Genomic DNA, 19,510 nt, shown 5'->3' with positions numbered 1-19,510 from the left:
TATATATATATATATACAGTATATACAGTGGTGTGAAAAACTATTTGCCCCCTTCCTGATTTCTTATTCTTTTGCATGTTTGTCACACAAAATGTTTCTGATCATCAAACACATTTAACCATTAGTCAAATATAACACAAGTAAACACAAAATGCAGTTTTTAAATGATGGTTTTTATTATTTAGGGAGAAAAAAAATCCAAACCTACATGGCCCTGTGTGAAAAAGTAATTGCCCCCTTGTTAAAAAATAACCTAACTGTGGTGTATCACACCTGAGTTCAATTTCCGTAGCCACCCCCAGGCCTGATTACTGCCACACCTGTTTCAATCAAGAAATCACTTAAATAGAGCTGCCTGACACAGAGAAGTAGACCAAAAGCACCTCAAAAGCTAGACATCATGCCAAGATCCAAAGAAATTCAGGAACAAATGAGAACAGAAGTAATTGAGATCTATCAGTCTGGTAAAGGTTATAAAGCTATTTCTAAAGCTTTGGGACTCCAGCAAACCACAGTGAGAGCCATTATCCACAAATGGCAAAAACATGGAACAGTGGTGAACCTTCCCAGGAGTGGCCGGCCGACCAAAATTACCCGAAGAGCGCAGAGACGACTCATCCGAAAGGTCACAAAAGACCCCAGGACAACGTCTAAAGAACTGCAGGCCTCACTTGCCTCAATTAAGATCAGTGTTCACGACTCCACCATAAGAAAGAGACTGGGCAAAAACGGCCTGCATGGCAGATTTCCAAGACGCAAACCACTGTTAAGCAAAAAGAACATTAGGGCTCGTCTCAATTTTGCTAAGAAACATCTCAATGATTGCCAAGACTTTTGGGAAAATACCTTGTGGACTGATGAGACAAAAGTTGAACTTTTTGGAAGGCAAATGTCCCGTTACATCTGGCGTAAAAGGAACACAGCATTTCAGAAAAAGAACATCATACCAACAGTAAAATATGGTGGTGGTAGTGTGATGGTCTGGGGCTGTTTTGCTGCTTCAGGACCTGGAAGGCTTGCTGTGATAGATGGAACCATGAATTCTACTGTCTACCAAAAAATCCTGAAGGAGAATGTCCGGCCATCTGTTCGTCAACTCAAGCTGAAGCGATCTTGGGTGCTGCAACAGGACAATGACCCAAAACACACCAGCAAATCCACCTCTGAATGGCTGAAGAAAAACAAAATGAAGACTTTGGAGTGGCCTAGTCAAAGTCCTGACCTGAATCCAATTGAGATGCTATGGCATGACCTTAAAAAGGCGGTTCATGCTAGAAAACCCTCAAATAAAGCTGAATTACAACAATTTTGCAAAGATGAGTGGGCCAAAATTCCTCCAGAGTGCTGTAATAGACTCATTGCAAGTTATCGCAAACGCTTGATTGCAGTTATTGCTGCTAAGGGTGGCACAACCAGTTATTAGGTTCAGGGGGCAATTACTTTTTCAATCAGGGCCATGTAGGTTTGGATTTTTTTTCTCCCTAAATAATAAAAACCACCATTTACAAACTGCATTTTGTGTTTACTTGTGTTATATTTGACTAATGGTTAAATGTGTTTGATGATCAGAAACATTTTGTGTGACAAACATGCAAAAGAATAAGAAATCAGGAAGGGGGCAAATAGTTTTTCACACCACTGTATATACAGTATATATATACAGTATATATATACGTAAGTATAGGGAGTGCCTCACAGGCATTGGCATAATGGTGAATGAGGAAAGGATGAAGATCATGCACAGGCATTAGCCTCACATCCTTATTTAAAATGGAGGCATAGCTGTTGGAAGATGCCTGTGTCCACTTCTGCCCCAATGTCCCAACAGCTGCCACTTCCTGTTCCTGCCTTATATGAACCCGCTATTAACCGGAAGCCAGCATTCATTGTGGATTCTGCTTGCATTCAGGACAGAGCTCCAAGGTGTGACAAGCACCTTCATACTATTTGTGTTTGGTGCACGATGGCCTTTTGTTGATTTTTATTTTTCTTGTCCTTTGGGTATCGACAATATTAAATGGGTTTTCCCAAGGACCAAAGCATTTTATCTGCCTTCTTATCTTTATTTTGCAATATACATTTCAGCTTGTTTTCTGTTGCACTAATTAGGAACATGTTTTTCCTCCTTTCCTTTAGGAAAACAGATATAAAGTATCTGTTGTTTTATGCTCATTATGTTTTTTTGATTTCTTAAAGTCTCTGGCATGCAGCAACCGTATTCAGGACAGAAGCATTAAAAAAGAATAGTTGAACTGAGGACATGAATTTAGTCATGAACAGTTATAATCAGCTGCTCTCAGAATTCATGCTGTATTGCGTGGTAATAGATAAAGAAAAACTGAATAAAGAGCTAGAGCAGAGCAGAAAAGAGTTGCATACTAAACTGGGATTTGAACTGTCGCCCTGTAGATAATTCACAGACAAAACAATAAGCAAAAACTGAGGAAAAGGAAGCAAATGGGAAAAATAGATTCTTTTTGCTGCTAATAAGGGTGTATTTATGCTGAAGGACAATTAAGCTGCCCTTTAACCAATAATTACAAGCATTGTGCTACTTTGCCATTTCCATAATCAAAGACTTAGATACAAAAAATCTGTCTTGTCTTTGAATGAATATTTAAAACTTGAAACATACAGATACATTAATTTTTAAAAGACTAAAATTATTGAGCTATATTCCTAGGTTCCCGTTTCTCATCATTTTCTGTCATAATTTAGTTCAATTTTATCCTGCAAATAATAGCTTTACATTTTTCAGTTAATTTCTGTTCTAGTAAAGACAACATTTCCATTATATTATATATATGATGTATTTTAAATGAAACACTGCAGATGTGAGTTTTTTTAATAAAATTGCTATGTTATTTATATAAATCCAGATATTACTCAATTAGCATAATGATGATAAATCAAAAATTAACAGCAAATATACAGTACTGTATTACACTGTGTAGAACAATACATCTTCCCTGTATAGAACATAACCACAATGAGGAAGATATGAAAGAAGCAATGAAGATATAAAAGAACAAAGTTCTAATGGTAGTCAAATACTAAAAATAAATTAAAATAATTTAAAAGAAGGAAAAAAGAACTCATAAATGTATTTAAGATAATGTCTTTCCAGATCTTTCCATAAAAAACAATGTAGCAGAGCATCAAACACAATGCCATTCTAAAAATGCACATGCATCCTTTAAGAATACTGAAATCATGTCACTGTGCTAGTCACAAAGAGGTAAAACAGATGCTTGAACAATTACAAATGAGAGATTCACTGGTATAGTCCTGTAATAAAATGCAAAACTACACAGCTTCATACACATCTGTATTAACCAGATGTCTGAATAAAGATTCACCCATATTCCGTAACACTTGAAGAACTCTGAAAAATAGAATTGAAATGAAATTATTAAAAATGAGTGAGAGTTTTTTACTTTATTTTTTGGATAAACATAAATAGCATGGCACTCACAATGTCACAAAATAATGCTTGCATCCATCCCATCAGCCCTACAAAAAACAGGAATTGATTAAAATTTTCCTCTATTTATCATCGCATCTCCCAAAGATGTGCAGGTTGTTTTTTGGAGATTGCAAACAGTGGGAGTGTGTTAATGGCCAATACAGTGCTGAGTCCTGCTTTACTCCCTGATTCCACCAAAGTAAGGTGCAACTCAACAAAGACCCTATAATGCAATAACTGGGTTCTGAAATTAGATGGACACACTAAATTAAATAAAACAGTCATTAAGGGCTTTCATTATATATTCAGATAGACATAATGGAGCTGTTTTAAAAGGCCTGGAAATGAACACACAATAACTTATAATGAACACAGGTTTGAAGTTATACAATAAAATATGCTTATATGCAAAGAACGTTACAGTGATCCCTCGCTATATCGCGCTTCGCCTTTCACGGCTTCACTGTATCGCGGATTTTATATGTAAGCATATTTAAATATATATCGCGGATTTTTTGATGGTTCGCGGATTTCTGAGGACAATGGGTCTTTTAATTTCTGGTACATGCTTCCTCAGTTGGTTTGCCCAGTTGATTTCATACAAGGGACGCTATTGGAAGATGGCTGAGAAGCTACCCAACTTACTTTCTCTCTCTCTCTCTTGCGCTGACTTTCTCAGATCCTGACGTAGGGGGTGTGAGCAGGGGGGCTGTTCACACACCTAGATGATACGGACGCTCATCTAAAAATGCTGAAAGATTATCTTCACGTTGCTACCTTCTGTGTGCAGCTGCTTCCTGAAGCAACATGCTGCATGGTGCTTCACATACTTAAAAGCTCAAAGGGCACGTATTGATTTTTGACTTTGTTTTTCTCTCTCTCTCTCTCTCTCTCTCTCTCTCTCTCTCTCTCTCTCTCTCTCTCTCTCTCTCTCCCTGCTCCTGATGGAGGGGGTGTGAGCTGCCGCCTTCAACAGCTTTGTACCGGCGGTGCTTCGCATACTTAAAAGAAAAACAGCCCTATTGATTTGTTTGCTTTCCTCTCTGTTTCCTTTGAAGAGGAAGATATGTTTGCATTCTTTTAATTGTGAAACGGAACTGTCATCTCTGTCTTGTCATGGAGCACAGTTTAAACTTTTGAAAAAGAGACAAATGTTTGTTTGCAGTGTTTGAATAACGTTCCTGTCTCTCTACAACCTCCTGTGTTTCTGCGCAAATCTGTGACCCAAGCATGACAATATAAAAATAACCATATAAACATATGGTTTCTACTTCGCGGATTTTCTTATTTCGCGGGTGGCTCTGGAACGCAACCCCCGCGATGGAGGAGGGATTACTGTATATAGATATGTTTTAAAGGCAGATAAATATATTTGCAGATCTCTTTAAATGTATTGGGATAAGATTCCAGCTTGGAGTCCCACTGCCACTCAGGCTATACCACAGATCACAGATATACAAAAAAAAGCCACACCATATAAAACATGACTTTACCCTAGTCTAGAAAATCAGCAGGTGGCGTGAGTGTTCACTATTTTCTGCAACCTTCAATTATTACGTCAGTGACAAATCAAAAAAGAATTTCCTTCTACTGACATGGACATGAAGGCCTCAAAGTATTCCTGAGTAACAGAGGTCCTCAGCTTGTTTTTCAGCAGTTTCAGTATGGAGAAACTTTATTCACAAGCCACTTGTGTCACAGACAAGGTCAGCAGGTACTTGTAGGCAGAGCCAATGATGTGGTATGCATCAGTCAATAGGTTGAAGTGAGCCAGTATTACATGGCAGCATATGGCACAGTTTTTTGTAAGCAGAACAATTTCTGCTCATCATCTCCAGAGTCTCATCAGAGTCCCAAGGATTATCATCTGATCCTGAGAGCTCCTTCACTGCCCTCAAAAAATAAATGTATTTTTAATCTCACAAATAGCTACACTTGCCTAAACCCTATTGTCAGATGGATAGTCATGTTTGATCTATACTATTACTACTACTACTACTACTACTACTACTACTACTACTACTACTACTACTACAACAACTACTACTACTACTACTACTACTACTACTACTACTACTAATAATAATAATAATAATAATGTTGGCTGGGATTGGCTCCAGCAGACCCCCGTGACCCTGTGTTCAGATTCAGCGGGTTGGAAAATGGATGGATGGATAATAATAATAATAATATTTGTATTGTATATTTCAATCTCAAACACAAAGTGTTTTCCAGATTTCACATGGTTACAAGATAATAAAATCAGATATCCATAAAATTTGGATATGGGATGTCTGATTACCTGTGCTTCATAGTGTTGCAGATTTAAATAAATTTGTGAATTTGCTGCATTTTTTGCAGCATTAACATGCAGGGCTTTTCTTCTTACTCTCTTTCAGCTCCTCCTGTCCATATTCTCTCCATCGCCAACCTTTTCAATTCATTAGCCTACTGTCTTCCTGGGGAAAAAACATCACCAGGGTGCAGGCCAAATCAGTTAAAAGACAGGCCAGGCCATTAGGATGTCTACTGAAGCTCCACATGTCCTGTCTGGGCATACTTATAGGTGTATATCAAAATTCAGATCTGATGCTTTACTCATGTTATTAGAATTTAAAATACATACACTCAAATATATATGTAACTGTTTAGTAAAATGGTGCAAAGGCAACACTTACCTGGCTTCAGTTTTGGGAAAATGCAATTATTAACATTTTGTCTTTTTGAAAATTACTATGTATGTTAAATTCTGTTTAAAGAATAATGTAAGCTGAAAGCTATATAACCATTTAATACTACTGTATTTGACTGAGAATGGATTCAATAAACACTATACCTGCAGCCATCAAAAACAACCAAAAATTATATCACAGATAATGAACGATAGTCCAAAAATGGTACAGAAATAACTTCACTATGAAAATGATAAAGCCAGAAATGCTGTATGTTGCGTGGAAGACAGCAAAAGTGCCTCAGGACTGGCAGAACAGAGTGTGTGTGTGTGTGTTTTTTTTTTAATTCATATGACTTTAAACACAACTAGTACATATTTACAAATTAATGTTTAGATTTTGCAGGTAGTATTTATCAGGGGCTGGAACTTGATGTAGGACATTTAATCCACTGTCAAATTACCTATTTGGACATGCATCTAGTATGTGCTGAACTGTATGCCTCTCAGCTCCATAGTCACACAATATTGTTTCTGCAATGCCCCATTTGTGCATCAGATAGTGCTTCTTCCTTGGTCTGTTCTAATTCAATTCAGCAGTACCCATTTCTGTTGTCTTAGCTCACACCCAGGCACTTGGGTGGTTTGATCATTGATGAGGTGGGCAGTAATAGAGCTTGCAGCAATCCAAATTTGTTTCCATTTCTTGTCCAAATAGAACTCATCGGCAGTCAATGCTGGCTCTACTATCCAGGATGGTTTATGTGAAAAGAATCATGTAGATTTTGAAACTCTTCAAATAATAAAGAGTTGGCAAACTTTCAACATTTAGTAAACTCTCGTATGGTGGCAGCTTCACGCCTTAATTTCAGCGGTGCTGTATTGGATAGTGGGCAGCACAGTGGCGAAGTGAGTAGCGCTGCTGCCTTGCAATTAGGAGACCTGGGTTCGCTTCCCGGGTCCTCCTTGCGTGGAGTTTGCATGTTCTCCCCGTGTCTGCATGGATTTCCTCCCGCAATCCAAAGACGTGCATTGGTGATTCTAAATTGTCCCTAGTGCGTGCTTGGTGTGTGGGTGTGTGTGTGAGTGTGTGTGGCTGGCGCCCTGCCTGGGGTTTGTTTCCTGCCTTGTGCCCAGTGTTGGCTGGGATTGGCTCCAGCAGACCCCCGTGACCCTGTAGTTAAGATATAGCGGGCTGGATAATGGATGGATGGATGTATTGGTTAGCACTGGTAACCAAGCAAGCTGGGTCGAGTTTACTGTTCCTGAGATAAGCTACATTGCCTTATTTAGTTGAATGTCAACTAAATGTTAAGTAACTCAACACAGTAGTGATTCTTATTTGTAAAGTAGGGGACAAGAGAATGTTCCAATTACCAAGATGTCAGACTCTATACCAGGGAACATGGACTGAGATTCTTTTTGATGATGCTTGGATCCAGGAGGAACAATGTAAATTCTGTTCTGGGTATAGAATACTGAACCAACTCTTTATCCTTGCACAGATATTTGAGGAGTCACAGGAATTGGCCAATTCAATTTGCATTTTCTTCATGAATTGGGAAAAAGCACATAATCACGTATCCCATAATTATGTTGTGGCAAGTTCTTCAAGGTTTCAGGAATGCAATAATATGCTATTTGGTCCAGTATTTGCAGCACAAGAACTCATTTACTATTTGTTACATCATGACCATTCCTATTCCTGATTTACATGGACAAAATTTCAAGGTTCAGGTAAGTATTGGGGATTTTATGAGAGCCTGGGACCTTCCTCTCTTTTTTATTGATGAGGTTGTACTGTTGACATTATCAGACTGTTATCTTTAATGCACAATGAAAGTTGTGTGGAGTGTGAAGTAGGTGATATTAGAATCATCTCCTCCAAATCTGAGTTAAAGGTTCTCTCCCATAAAAGAATGGATTGTCCCCTTCATGTAAGGGGGTAAAAAATTGCCCCAATTGGATGAGTTCAACTACTTTGTTCACAAGTGAGAGAAGAAGTGATTGTGAGGTTGATCAATAAATCACTGTGGTGACAGTAGTTTTCCAGAAAATGTGCTGGACAAAGCAGTAGTTACGTCACTGTATGAAACTTTCTATTTAGCAGTGAGTCTATTCCTTCCCTGACCTATGGGCATGTGCTCTGGACAGTGAGTGAAAGAATTCAATCACAAGTACAAGCTTCTGAAATGAGGTTCCACAGGTTCTGTTGTGTGTTCACACTCTGTAATAGGGTGATTATCTCAGCAACATGGGAGTAGAACTGCTTGGAGTAGAACTGCTGCTTCTCCAGAACAAGAAGAACCATTTCAGTTGGTTTGGGATGTACTTAAAATGTCCCCTTTACACCTCTCCAGGAAGGTGTATGAGGCATAGCCCACTGGAGGAAGACCTGGGGAAGACACAGAATGCACTGGAAGAGGCCAATATCCCTCAGCTGACCTGAGAGCACTCTTATAGCACCATGTTGCTGAGGACAGTTTGATCTGGTCAGTCCAGTTCACCTCAACCAGACAAGTGGAGTGTAAATGTGTTCTCAAAGTACTTGTTTTATTCTTGTAGGATGTAAACTCTATTTAAATATGACAACATAGGTACTATTATGAAATGGTCTACTGAGAAATTAACTATACTGTATAAGAAGAAACTGAAATGAATATTTCACATTTTCTTGTCTGTGCCTGTGAAAGAGCTTTTTGATAAATAGAGTAATATGTCTCTGAAAGCCTCATAGAGTACTGTAGCATAGTATCTAAGATCTTTTTTTTTTTAATTACTGAATACATCACCTAGATGGATAATCTGTGTACAACATAGTCTGCTGTATATAAATATTACGTCTTTGGACTCATTAAAAACAGTTAAATGTTTTTTGAGGTATGCATGTAGTAGTCAATTAATATTAATACAGTTCAAAATGCCCTCAATGATATGCTTGCATTCCATAAAAGTATGAAATGTTTTTTTTTTCAACCAGCTTTAACATGGTTAATAAGAATCTGTGTCTCAGCAACATCAGGTACAAAGCAGGAAACTGCATTAAAGAAGACCAGGAAACTGGAGGATATACACATTAATGCAGTCTTCATTTAAAGGTACAACATTTTGTTAGGAATATTTGTAGAAATCAACATAAACATGAAAACGATGTGCAAATTTCAAGCATTTGGCATCCCAGTCAGAATTACTCTGAGGTCATTTCCAATGTCTTTCTAGAAAGCCTTCTTTTCTTATGATGCAATTCAAATAACTTTAATTGGACTTTGAGAAATTCCAGTTTACAAGGATAAACCTGATGGCGTCCTGTCTTGATCCAAATACTGCTAGAATGATCCACATCTTCATGTGATTTGAACTGGATTATGTGGGTTACAGAATACTTGCAAGTTTTTTTAGCTGTCCTCAGTATCCATTATAGGCAGTCATTGTTCCTAAAAACATTAAAATTTCAATAATCTTTATGGATTCTGTTCAGTCCAGACATTGTTCCTGCCTTGCTCTTGTTGACTGCTGGGACAAGCACCTGCTCAGGATAAGCATATTAGGAAGATGTACGGATGGATAGCATTTCTTTACATTTATGTATTCACTTTGGTTAATTAAGTTACAAAGAATTCTTGGTCTTTTTTATTTTTAGTGGCAATGATAAATTCCTCTAATATAAAATAAGCAATATTGTTTAGAAATAATATAATGTTTACATTATTCCTAATATGAAACTTAATACCAACTACATTAAAGTGAAATATAGAAATTGTTTTGATTGTTTTGAATAAAGCATGTTGCTTTTCTAGGTTAGGCCAAATGGGTAGCATTTTACTATATTGAATAGCTTTCCCAGCTGTTGGTCAAATATTTCCAGTATTTTGTATATTGCAACTTGTGTCAGCCATGCTGTGTCCTCATTGAGACTTAGCTTATACTAACCTGTTTTTAACGTCAATTTCCACAGGCCCATCTTATTCCCTTTTGCTATCATATACTAGATATAAGAGAGATGCTGCTCTAGCTTCAGTTCAAAGCATGATCAAGTCTCCCTTATCATAATCACCATTATAAACTCTAGCTGTTATGTTATCGTTTAAACAGACTCTAGGATACTCTGCAAAAAAATGGCTACTGGCAGTGTTATCGTACAGATATCATTGACCCATGGTGGAACTTGATTCTCAGATTTGAACATAAAAGAAAGGTATGACAAAATAATTTCCTACAAGACATATTGCATAATTATATATTACTGTTGTCTGGCAAAATGAATTAAGCTAACATACACGTCTTTTGGAAAGTTGGTGGAAACCAGAGATGCTCACAGGAAAAGTCCATATAAACACAAGCAGAATGTGGAGACTCTGCACAAACAATGACCAGGCATGGGATTCAAACCAAGCAAGCTGCATGTGAGAGGCATTAGTGGGAATCACTGCACCACCTTGGTTAAAATGGATCAAGCTTAAATTTGTCACCTCAGGGCGGACTATCCTTAATCTTCTTCTTAAGATGTCATTGTAAATTATTTATGATTGCAAATTTTTATATGTAGGGAGGAAAAGCTTTATTTCTACACTAGATCTAATGGGTACCTTAAAAGTATATGGCATGAAAAAGTCTTTAAAGCTGTAGTGTACATCTTTATGGAAGTAATAACATATACTGAATTCTCTCACAAGAGATAAACTTTTAAACAAAGCTTAAATGCCAAGGTTTAGCCATCTTGAAGTCTTCACATTTATAAAAAGAATAATTCATCTTCTTATCAGCTTTGAGATTAGATCCTCCAGAGGAAACTGAAATTTGGCATGTTGTGTTAGAATAAATGACCTGTAATAGGCAATGATTATCGTAATATCTATATTGTTGTCAAAATGTTACTGATATAGTTCTTTAAATTAACAGTATATGGTGAGACTGAAAATAAATTAAAATATACAGTAAAACTATGTTACCTTTATCAGTATAATATTAACATATAAACTATCAGTGTGAGTGAAAATAAATTCTATTTTCTATTTTGGGTAATTTCTTTAGAGGGCCTTACAGCACAGCCATTCATACACTTTGAGACTGTGTCTCATTTTCCCATTGCCCTTGTCTTTTATTTCAAGTTGACACAGATTGAACCCTACAGCTCTCGGTGCTGATGGTTGTGAACATCAGAATCAGGAAACTAAGGGGCGTAGGGTTTAGTTATTTTGGCCCTTGAGTTGAAAGAGTTAATTTGCAACATCTGTTTACAGTTTCACTGCTCTGATTGGCCTGTTAGCAAATGATCTGTAATTAAGAGATTATAAAAGAGATAAATTTTGGAGAACAGATAATATTTTATGTATATATGCACACTCAATATGCACACTCACTTGCCAGGTTGTTAAGCATATTTATCTAGTCACAGGTAGAATCTATTTTTAACTCCAGAACAGCCCGAATTCTTGGAAGCATGAATTCAACAAAGTGCTGGAAACATTCTTTAGGGACTTCTTAGTATTACAATTTTTTAGACTATTCAGCCACACATTTATGCTGAAAACCAACCAGTGCACCCATTCTCAAAGGTGCTCTATTACATTGTGTTCTGGAGATGTGAAGGGCTTTAGAGTGTACAGAAAATCTGCCATGCTCATGGGACTGGCTTGAGATGATGTATACTTTGTGACAAGGCACATTATCCTGGTGAAAGAATATATAAGAAAAAGCTTAGACTATGGCCATAAAGGGCTTCACATGGTCAGGATCAAAGCTTAGGTATACAGATGAGGGTCACCTGATATTAAGAGCCCAAAGGTATCCCAAGGAAACATTCCCCACAACAATACATTACCACTATCAGTCTGCACTGTTGACACAAGGCAGAATAAATCTATCAATTCACATTATGCATGCCAAAATTTTTATCTCAGAGCAGAAATCAAAATTTGTCAGTACGCTTTTTCAATAGTCAGTTGTCTACATTTACTGATCATATATAGCCTGTAGTGTGCGGCCAGGGCTCTTGCCTGGCTGGAACGCCTCCACGCTGGATGGACCTGGGTAGCAAGCATGGTCAGAGCGTTACCTCCCCTGGGACACTAGATGGCAACCCCCCTGGGTTGCAGCGGTGCCTCAGACTCCCACAGGGCTTCATGGGAGTTGGAGTGTGGGGCAGACCTGTTGGGATCTGCAGGCGCTGCTAGGGGGTGCTGCAGCAGGAGCTGCTGTGCCCTTATGAGCAGTTCTTCCACCAAACCCGTAAGTGCTACTAGAAACGAGTAATGAAGCACCTGGAGCACTTCCGGGTGCATTGTAAAAGGAGCCAGCAGCCACTACTTGGAGAGCCAGAGTCAGGAGGAGGAGCGATGAAGCTTGACCCAAGGAGTGAAGGAGGAGAAGGAAAAGATTAAAGGAAAGGATTAATTGTTTGTGCTGTGCTTGTGCCGGGACTGTGTTATACTGATGGGGAACGAGGAAGACGTTCCTCACAAGGGAAAAAGAAAATAAAATCAGAGTGTGCATTGAGCTTGTGTCCATCCTGGTGGGTCACAAGCCTTATCTTCCTGTTCTTCACTGACAGGCATAGAACCCAGTGAGGTCCTTAGTTTCTCCAGCCCATTTGCTTCCAAGTTAAACTTGTTCGCATTAATGAATTCTCTTCTGTACACTAATATTATAAAAACTGTTATCTGAGGATGTGTAGACTTTATCTTAACCTGAATTAGTCTGACCATTCTCTTCTGACCTCTCATTAACATATCTGCATGTTAAATTGAGTTGATTTTCTGGTTGGAGTAGCAGGTTAAATTTATTAACATGCAAGTAAGCATGCAGTCTTTTTTCTCACCTTCTCTCTTTCATGTCCCTGCCTTCTTTTCCACTGCCCCAATAAATTTTTGTTCTTACTTACACCTCTGACTTTAGACTTGTTACATGTCTGGTCTATTGCACTTGTAAACAATTTTCTGGTTTTACTTTTGGCTAACCCCTAAATTCACATCTGGCCAACCCCTAAAATCACACCCAGGGTGACAAGTAACTCTGTTTTACTAAAATAGACAACTGGATAAGGATAACCCCCTATTAGCCTCATTATCCCTGTCCTAATCAGACAGTTCTCCCAAGCAGCCATCTCTTTCTCTTCCAGCTAGCAGAGTTTTATCTGTAATAGGTTATAGCTGTCTGCCAACAGCCCTAGTCTTTAGGTTTTCATGACCATCCCCCATACACTATGTACACATTATATATAAAGTGTATATAATAGAATATTACGCACACCTATCTCTTGGTCTATTGCCTATTTCTGCCATTTTTGTGGGACTTGCTGTATTGCTGTCCAGAGGAACAACCCTGTCTTTCTCTGGATGTTTCATTAACAAGAATACATAGATGAAAACATTCTACTACTCTGCAATGGCATGCAGAGATGCTGTCAAAATCAGTTCAGTTCAGCTAAATCATAAATCTTACACAGATATAATATAGCATGTGCATAATCATACAGAACTTAAAAACGCACAGTACACACATGTATCTAGTTATTAAACAGTTATACAGAAGCATTTGTTTAAAATAGAGTTGACTTATGCTACCAAAGTGTCCAAGCTAATGAGAATTATGGCCAGTAGACAACAAAGTAAATGAGAATAAAACAGAACAGCAGTATTTCCTGATAAAAGTCTATGGGTGGGGTGGGTTCTGGTCCAAAGTCCTTTGAAACAAACACAGTTTGTTGTCAGAGGTTTGCTGGGAGAAATTTCTCTATCATTTCTTACCTGGTTTGGCTCTCATGTATATCTATCTATCTCTCAAAAAATGTAGATATATTCATTTGAGAGGAACAGGATTCCTTGCAGACACTCTGGCAATGTACTGGCCACACTTGAACCTTAGAGTTGTCACACAGGAGCATTGTCCACTGTTCCACCATTCTTTTGTAAGCAATCACTTATCCCTCTCTCTTCATTTTTTAAGTGTTATGAGATTTCAGATTAAAAAGAATTATAATCATCTGTAAATCAATGGTGAAGTGTAAGTAGCTGGAATTAAATCTAGGCTAGATAAATAACATACTACAAAATCATTGCATCTCATACTCCAATATGCCCTTTAGATTACTACGTAAAATTGAACAATGATAAATATACATTTTCAGCAGAGAAGACACAATACAGTACAGATTAGCACATTTGAAGACATCTCCGAGGTCCTGACCTGTTTTCCCAGGTGATCCCTTTTCACCAAACCTGTAGCAGCTGCAATGTTTCCTGCTCCTTCCACTGTTTTGTGTGCCACGGCTGTCACTCCTGTGACTACGGCGCCTCCTACATTGGAGACTTGCTCTTTCGTCTTTTCTGCAACTACAGATGAATATAAAAATAACCAAAGTGTAAAAGCAGCAAGTCTCAACTGACTTCTTTTTGCCTAAAAAACTAATTAGTCTTACAATAAAATACTGTGTACTTATCACAATCTAAAAAAGTATTTCATATTCTAATACATAGTACAATTGGTTTTTGTTTGCTTGTTTTTTTAACCTTTCCAAGCTTAAGATATATACTGATATGCCAGTTATGTCTCTCATAAGCTAAAATCTACTTTTAAATTATGTGTTTATTTAACATGGAGAAAAAATGTGCAAGATATGTAAATATAAAAAATCTATAAATAACATATTATCTGAACCTCCTGAACCTTGTATTATACAATGTGTGGCTTGAACATTAAAATACTCATGTAATGGGAATATGCTCATCTGACCTTCAGACATGTCACTGCTCTTTGACAATTATAGGTGTATATCTTCATTTTTTTAAAAATTTTTTTTACTAGACTAAAATGTTTCAATGGGTCTCTTTTGATAGTTTCATGGCACTCTTTATAAAAGGTGCTATATGAAAAGCATTTCCAAACTCATTTACTCTAACTCATCATCTTAGTGTGACAGTTGGCAGTGCTAACTCACAGCTCCCAACTATCTGGTATTAATTAGCAGTCTAGTCATCATCAATGTGAAGTTTGCCCTTTCTATATGAATTTTATTCTATATACTGTATGCCAGTATTTCCTTCCACATCTCAAAAATATGTAATTTAATTTAACTGGTGACTCTACAATGACCAACATCCATTTTTCGATCTTGCTTTTTACCCAGTGCTCTCCTTCAGCTTCCCACATTCCTGGAAAATTACATTAAAATAATGCACATGGTAGATGGGCATATAGGCATTTTTATGTAGTCTGACTTTCAACAAATCTATCGCTCTTACTGCATTAGCAGGTTTTTCTTTCCTATCAGCAATAAGCAATAGGCAGAAATCAGCAATCGGACAAGGCGCTGACCATTCCAGAGTACACTTGTGCACACTCACTAATTCACTCTTCAGGTAACCACACCTGTGTCTCTTTTTGATGTGAAATATGAAAAGCATTGTTTTAGACATGGGGCGGCACGGTGGCGCAGTGGCACAGTGTTAGTGCTGCTGCCTCGCAGTTACGAGACCCGGGTTCACTTCCCAGGTCCTCCCTGCGTGGAGTTTGCATGTTCTCCTCGTGTCTGCGTGGGTTTCCTCTGGGCACTCCGGTTTCCTCCCACAGTCCAAAGACATGCACGTTAGGTGGATTGGCGATTCTAAATTGGCCCTAGTGTGTGCTTGGTGTGTGGGTGTGTTTGTGTGTGTCCTGCGGTGGGTTGGCACCCTGCCCGGGATTGGTTCCTGCCTTGTGCCCTGTGTTGGCTGGGATTGGCTCCAGCAGACCCCCGTGACCCTGTGTTCAGATTCAGCGGGTTGGAAACTGGATGGATGGATGTTTTAGACATCTTTTATTTTGGAATGTTCTGCATGTAACTCTTAATGTGTTCCATTAGGCAGCTGCACTTAGATGTGCTTCTGTTGTTGTCAGAGGTGTTAGTTAATGTAGACCTGGGTCATAGGTTTAGAGGCCCGTTATTCTCATGTGTACAGAATTCAGTGGAATTCAAATTTGTATATGCTTATCCACATGTAACATGTCACCACATACTGTAATGCTAATATTCTCTTATATAATGTTAAGAATACCCAGGAGGAAATCCATTGAAAAAAACATACAGTCTTGACAAGTATTGACAGTATTTCTAAACTTTACACAGACTGTGACCGGACTGGGACTAAACCCAAATTTCCAGAAAATCTGAAAGAGCAGTTATAACCAAATAAAATAATAAAATAAAATAAAAAAATGTAAATGAAATGGGTGGCATGGCGGCGCAGTAGGTAGCGTTGCTGCCTCGCAGTTGGGAGACCTGGAGACCTGGGTTCGCTTCCCGGGTCCTCCCTGCGTGGAGTTTGCATGTTCTCCCCGTGTCTGCGTGGGTTTCCTCCGGGCGCTCCAGTTTCCTCCCACAGTCCAAAGACATGCAGGTTAGGTGTATTGGCGATTCTAAATTGGCCCTAGTGTGTGCTTGGTGTGTGGGTGTGTTTGTGTGTGTCCTGCCCGGGATTAGTTCCTGTGTTGGCTGGGATTGGCTCCAGCAGACCCCCGTGACCCTGTGTTCGGATTCAGCGGGTTGGATAATGGATGGATGGATGGATGGTAAATGAAATTTGCAGAAACTATATAGTGTGAAGAAAAGTGTCCTTTAATCCTTATAAATGAATTTATAAAGCAAATGATTTTATCAACAGGTATATTTATCAATGTGCATAAACACATTCTTTAAAAAAAAAAAAAAAAAATTACGTAATTCTTTTTTGTCGGCCTTACCAGTTAGTTATCTTTGATGCTGCTTCTGTATTATAATAGCAACAGTTTTGCTCGTTTTGGATTTTTGTCTCAACAGAAAAAGTGCAGTGAAGTGTTCGTCAAGCTTCTAATCCACGGTATGCAACTAGAGTATAGTCAACTATATATAAGTAAATATTTAAATAAGCAGCATGGTCTTGTTTCTAAATGTCTTTTTGCACACAGTAACTCAGTCTTCGAATTAAAAATTAAACCTCGCAGTCACACTGGTCTATGCTTTACTCTACATGTTGTATACAAGTGCATACATTTCTATTTATATTTACCTGATGTTACTCCATCTTTGGTCTTGGTGCCTGCAGATTAAACAAAATATTAACATCAGTGAATAACGAGATGGTGCTTCATCATCAGAGTCATATTTAAAGAACACTCAGAAATATTTGTCATTACGGTATTGATAAATAGGATTGATATGAGCGCAAGCAGAGAAAAGGGAATAGTAGATACGTGCATTGACATGCATGAAACGCGTGAGCAGTAATTCATGTCGTGTAGTCTGTGTGAGTCGGAGTGAGCACGTTAGTCAGTGTGTGTGTGTGCGCGTGTATGTGTGTGTCTATGTGAGCGCCAGAGTGCGCTTGAGTGTACGTGACAGAGAGAAGAATGCATGTCCTATTTTCACATACCCACATACATAACGCCTTCTTTTGTCTTGCCCGCTGCTTCGGCCACTCCCTGCTTAGTCTTTTCTGCAGCTGCCACGACCCCTTCTTTGGCTTTGGACAGTCCTTTCATTAGCACGTCCATCCTTAAAGGTTTCCGAAAATCCCTACGAAATAACAGAGTGAAGTAACCATGCTAGACGTGAGACAAGCATATACACCAAAACCTTCCACTTCCACCTCAGAAATGTTTAGAAAAATTCCTCACAGTATATAATCACTTTGTCATAATTCTTTAGAAATGCACTTAGTCGCGTAATTTGATATCGATTAATATTTCGTTGCACTTCACTCCCTTCCATTACACAAAACCGTTTTTTTTTTCCACTGGGAGCGGCAGGTATATGGCACGGACGACGCGATCTTATAAAACGCAGATCCCGATGCTATACTTTTCTTCTCCTTTAAAACTGAATGCAAACCTTCACATTTTCCCTGTACCTGACAGTTAACCCGGCGATTCGAAGAAAAGAAAATCTAATTCAGAACAACAGACTTTATAATGTTCTCTAAATACCGCGTTTCAGCATCGGCGTGTAACTGTAAATACATTTGCTCGTCGCTTTCAATATGTATTCGACTTGATTTAATAAACAAGAACTGTTTTACAGTGATATCATACAACAAATGCCACTAATATGAAATATTTTACAGAAAAATTAGTGACTTTAGTATCTTAACTATAAAGTAAAATGAATCAAAACAGTGAGTGTTTCAGTATCACTTATAATTTGTAATACTTACCTTCTCCCTCGTTAATCTACACGTAATGATGCCCTTTCTTCTTAGCTCTTTAGTACATAACTGCGTGCTCTTGTCCCTTCCTTCAACGATCCTGTCAGTAAAGGAGTGTTACAGCCACATACAGTTTAGATTAGGAGTTGCTCAAGCCTGCTGTCCCTGGTGCTGAAGCCGAGAGCGGGCGTCTCGATCCACTTGGGTTGGGTTACTGCGTGTATCTCATATCGTCTGCCTTAAATGTGCCTCCTGATTTGCTACAACGTGTGGCGAGCCTGCATCAGCGAAGTAGACACCTCTACCACATTTCATGACTCTTCCTAGGCTATAGCTCTCATTATATATTGCCTAACATATTTCGGAACCCCAATATTTCATGTAGAATTGGTCAGTTGTTTAAACTATGTCATCATTGTGGTTATTCCATTTTTACTCAGTTTTTCGTCTATTCCGCCTTTGTTATCATTCAGTTGCTCAGCGAAGCGATTGTATTTATGGGGTAAATAATTAATTTCTTTTATCCATGAATATTGAATGAAATGTGTTGAAAATTCTGGTTTTATATAAATAACTTATTTTGAAATAATTAAGTGACACATGTGTTATTTATTTCAGCAAAAATAAAGAAAAAATAATGATTTCAGTGGTGTTTGCTTTGCATTCATTATATGTGTGTCATTATTTTCCAGATATTGTAGTTATTTTATTTCAGAAAGTGTTAAAAATAAATAGCTAGAGTTATCTGATGGACTGGCTAGCTAGCTAGTCAGGCAGACAGACAGACAGACAGACAGGCAGACAGACAGACAGACAGACAGACAGACAGACAGACAGATAGATAGATAGATAGATAGATAGATAGATAGATAGATAGATAGATAGATAGAGCATGTAGCAAACCTCATTGTTATAAAATCTTGCCTTATTTATCAGACATTCTTGGATTCATATTAATTTCTCTAATAGAATTGTGGACAATTGTGGGCCCCAGGGTGAAATTAAAGCATCCTGAAAAACTCCCCATGCACTGCTGGTACTTCCACCATCTTATCTTACTCAGCTGGAAGAACCCTTACACAGATTATACAACACCACAGGAAAAATATTACCTGTGTTACTTAAAATTAGAAATAAAATGAAATTCACTTTAAGAGAGACAATCCAATTAAAAAAAAAAGATATTCACACATTAATCACATCCCCAGTTAGCTTACT

General features: G+C 38.1%; 1 protein-coding gene across 1 annotated transcript in view; it reads right to left on the bottom strand.

Annotated features, from left to right (window-relative positions):
- The window catches only part of LOC114652017 (alpha-synuclein-like), a 117,702-nt gene extending 99,140 nt beyond the window's left edge, over window positions 1-18,562 (bottom strand). Inside the window, exons 1-4 of the mRNA XM_028802165.2 lie at window positions 18,302-18,562; window positions 17,522-17,664; window positions 17,159-17,188; window positions 14,322-14,467 (exon numbers count right to left, since the gene is read on the bottom strand). Coding sequence (XP_028657998.1) covers window positions 14,322-14,467; window positions 17,159-17,188; window positions 17,522-17,642 — 297 coding nt within the window. The 5' untranslated portion in view covers window positions 17,643-17,664; window positions 18,302-18,562. The remainder of the gene's footprint in view (window positions 1-14,321; window positions 14,468-17,158; window positions 17,189-17,521; window positions 17,665-18,301) is intronic.
- Window positions 18,563-19,510: the final 948 nt, after the last annotated feature.

This window comes from Erpetoichthys calabaricus, chromosome 5, assembly GCF_900747795.2.
Source record: "Erpetoichthys calabaricus chromosome 5, fErpCal1.3, whole genome shotgun sequence".
In the NCBI taxonomy this organism is placed as follows: Eukaryota; Metazoa; Chordata; class Cladistia; order Polypteriformes; family Polypteridae; genus Erpetoichthys; species Erpetoichthys calabaricus.
This window is presented reverse-complemented; position numbering and strand designations above follow the sequence as displayed.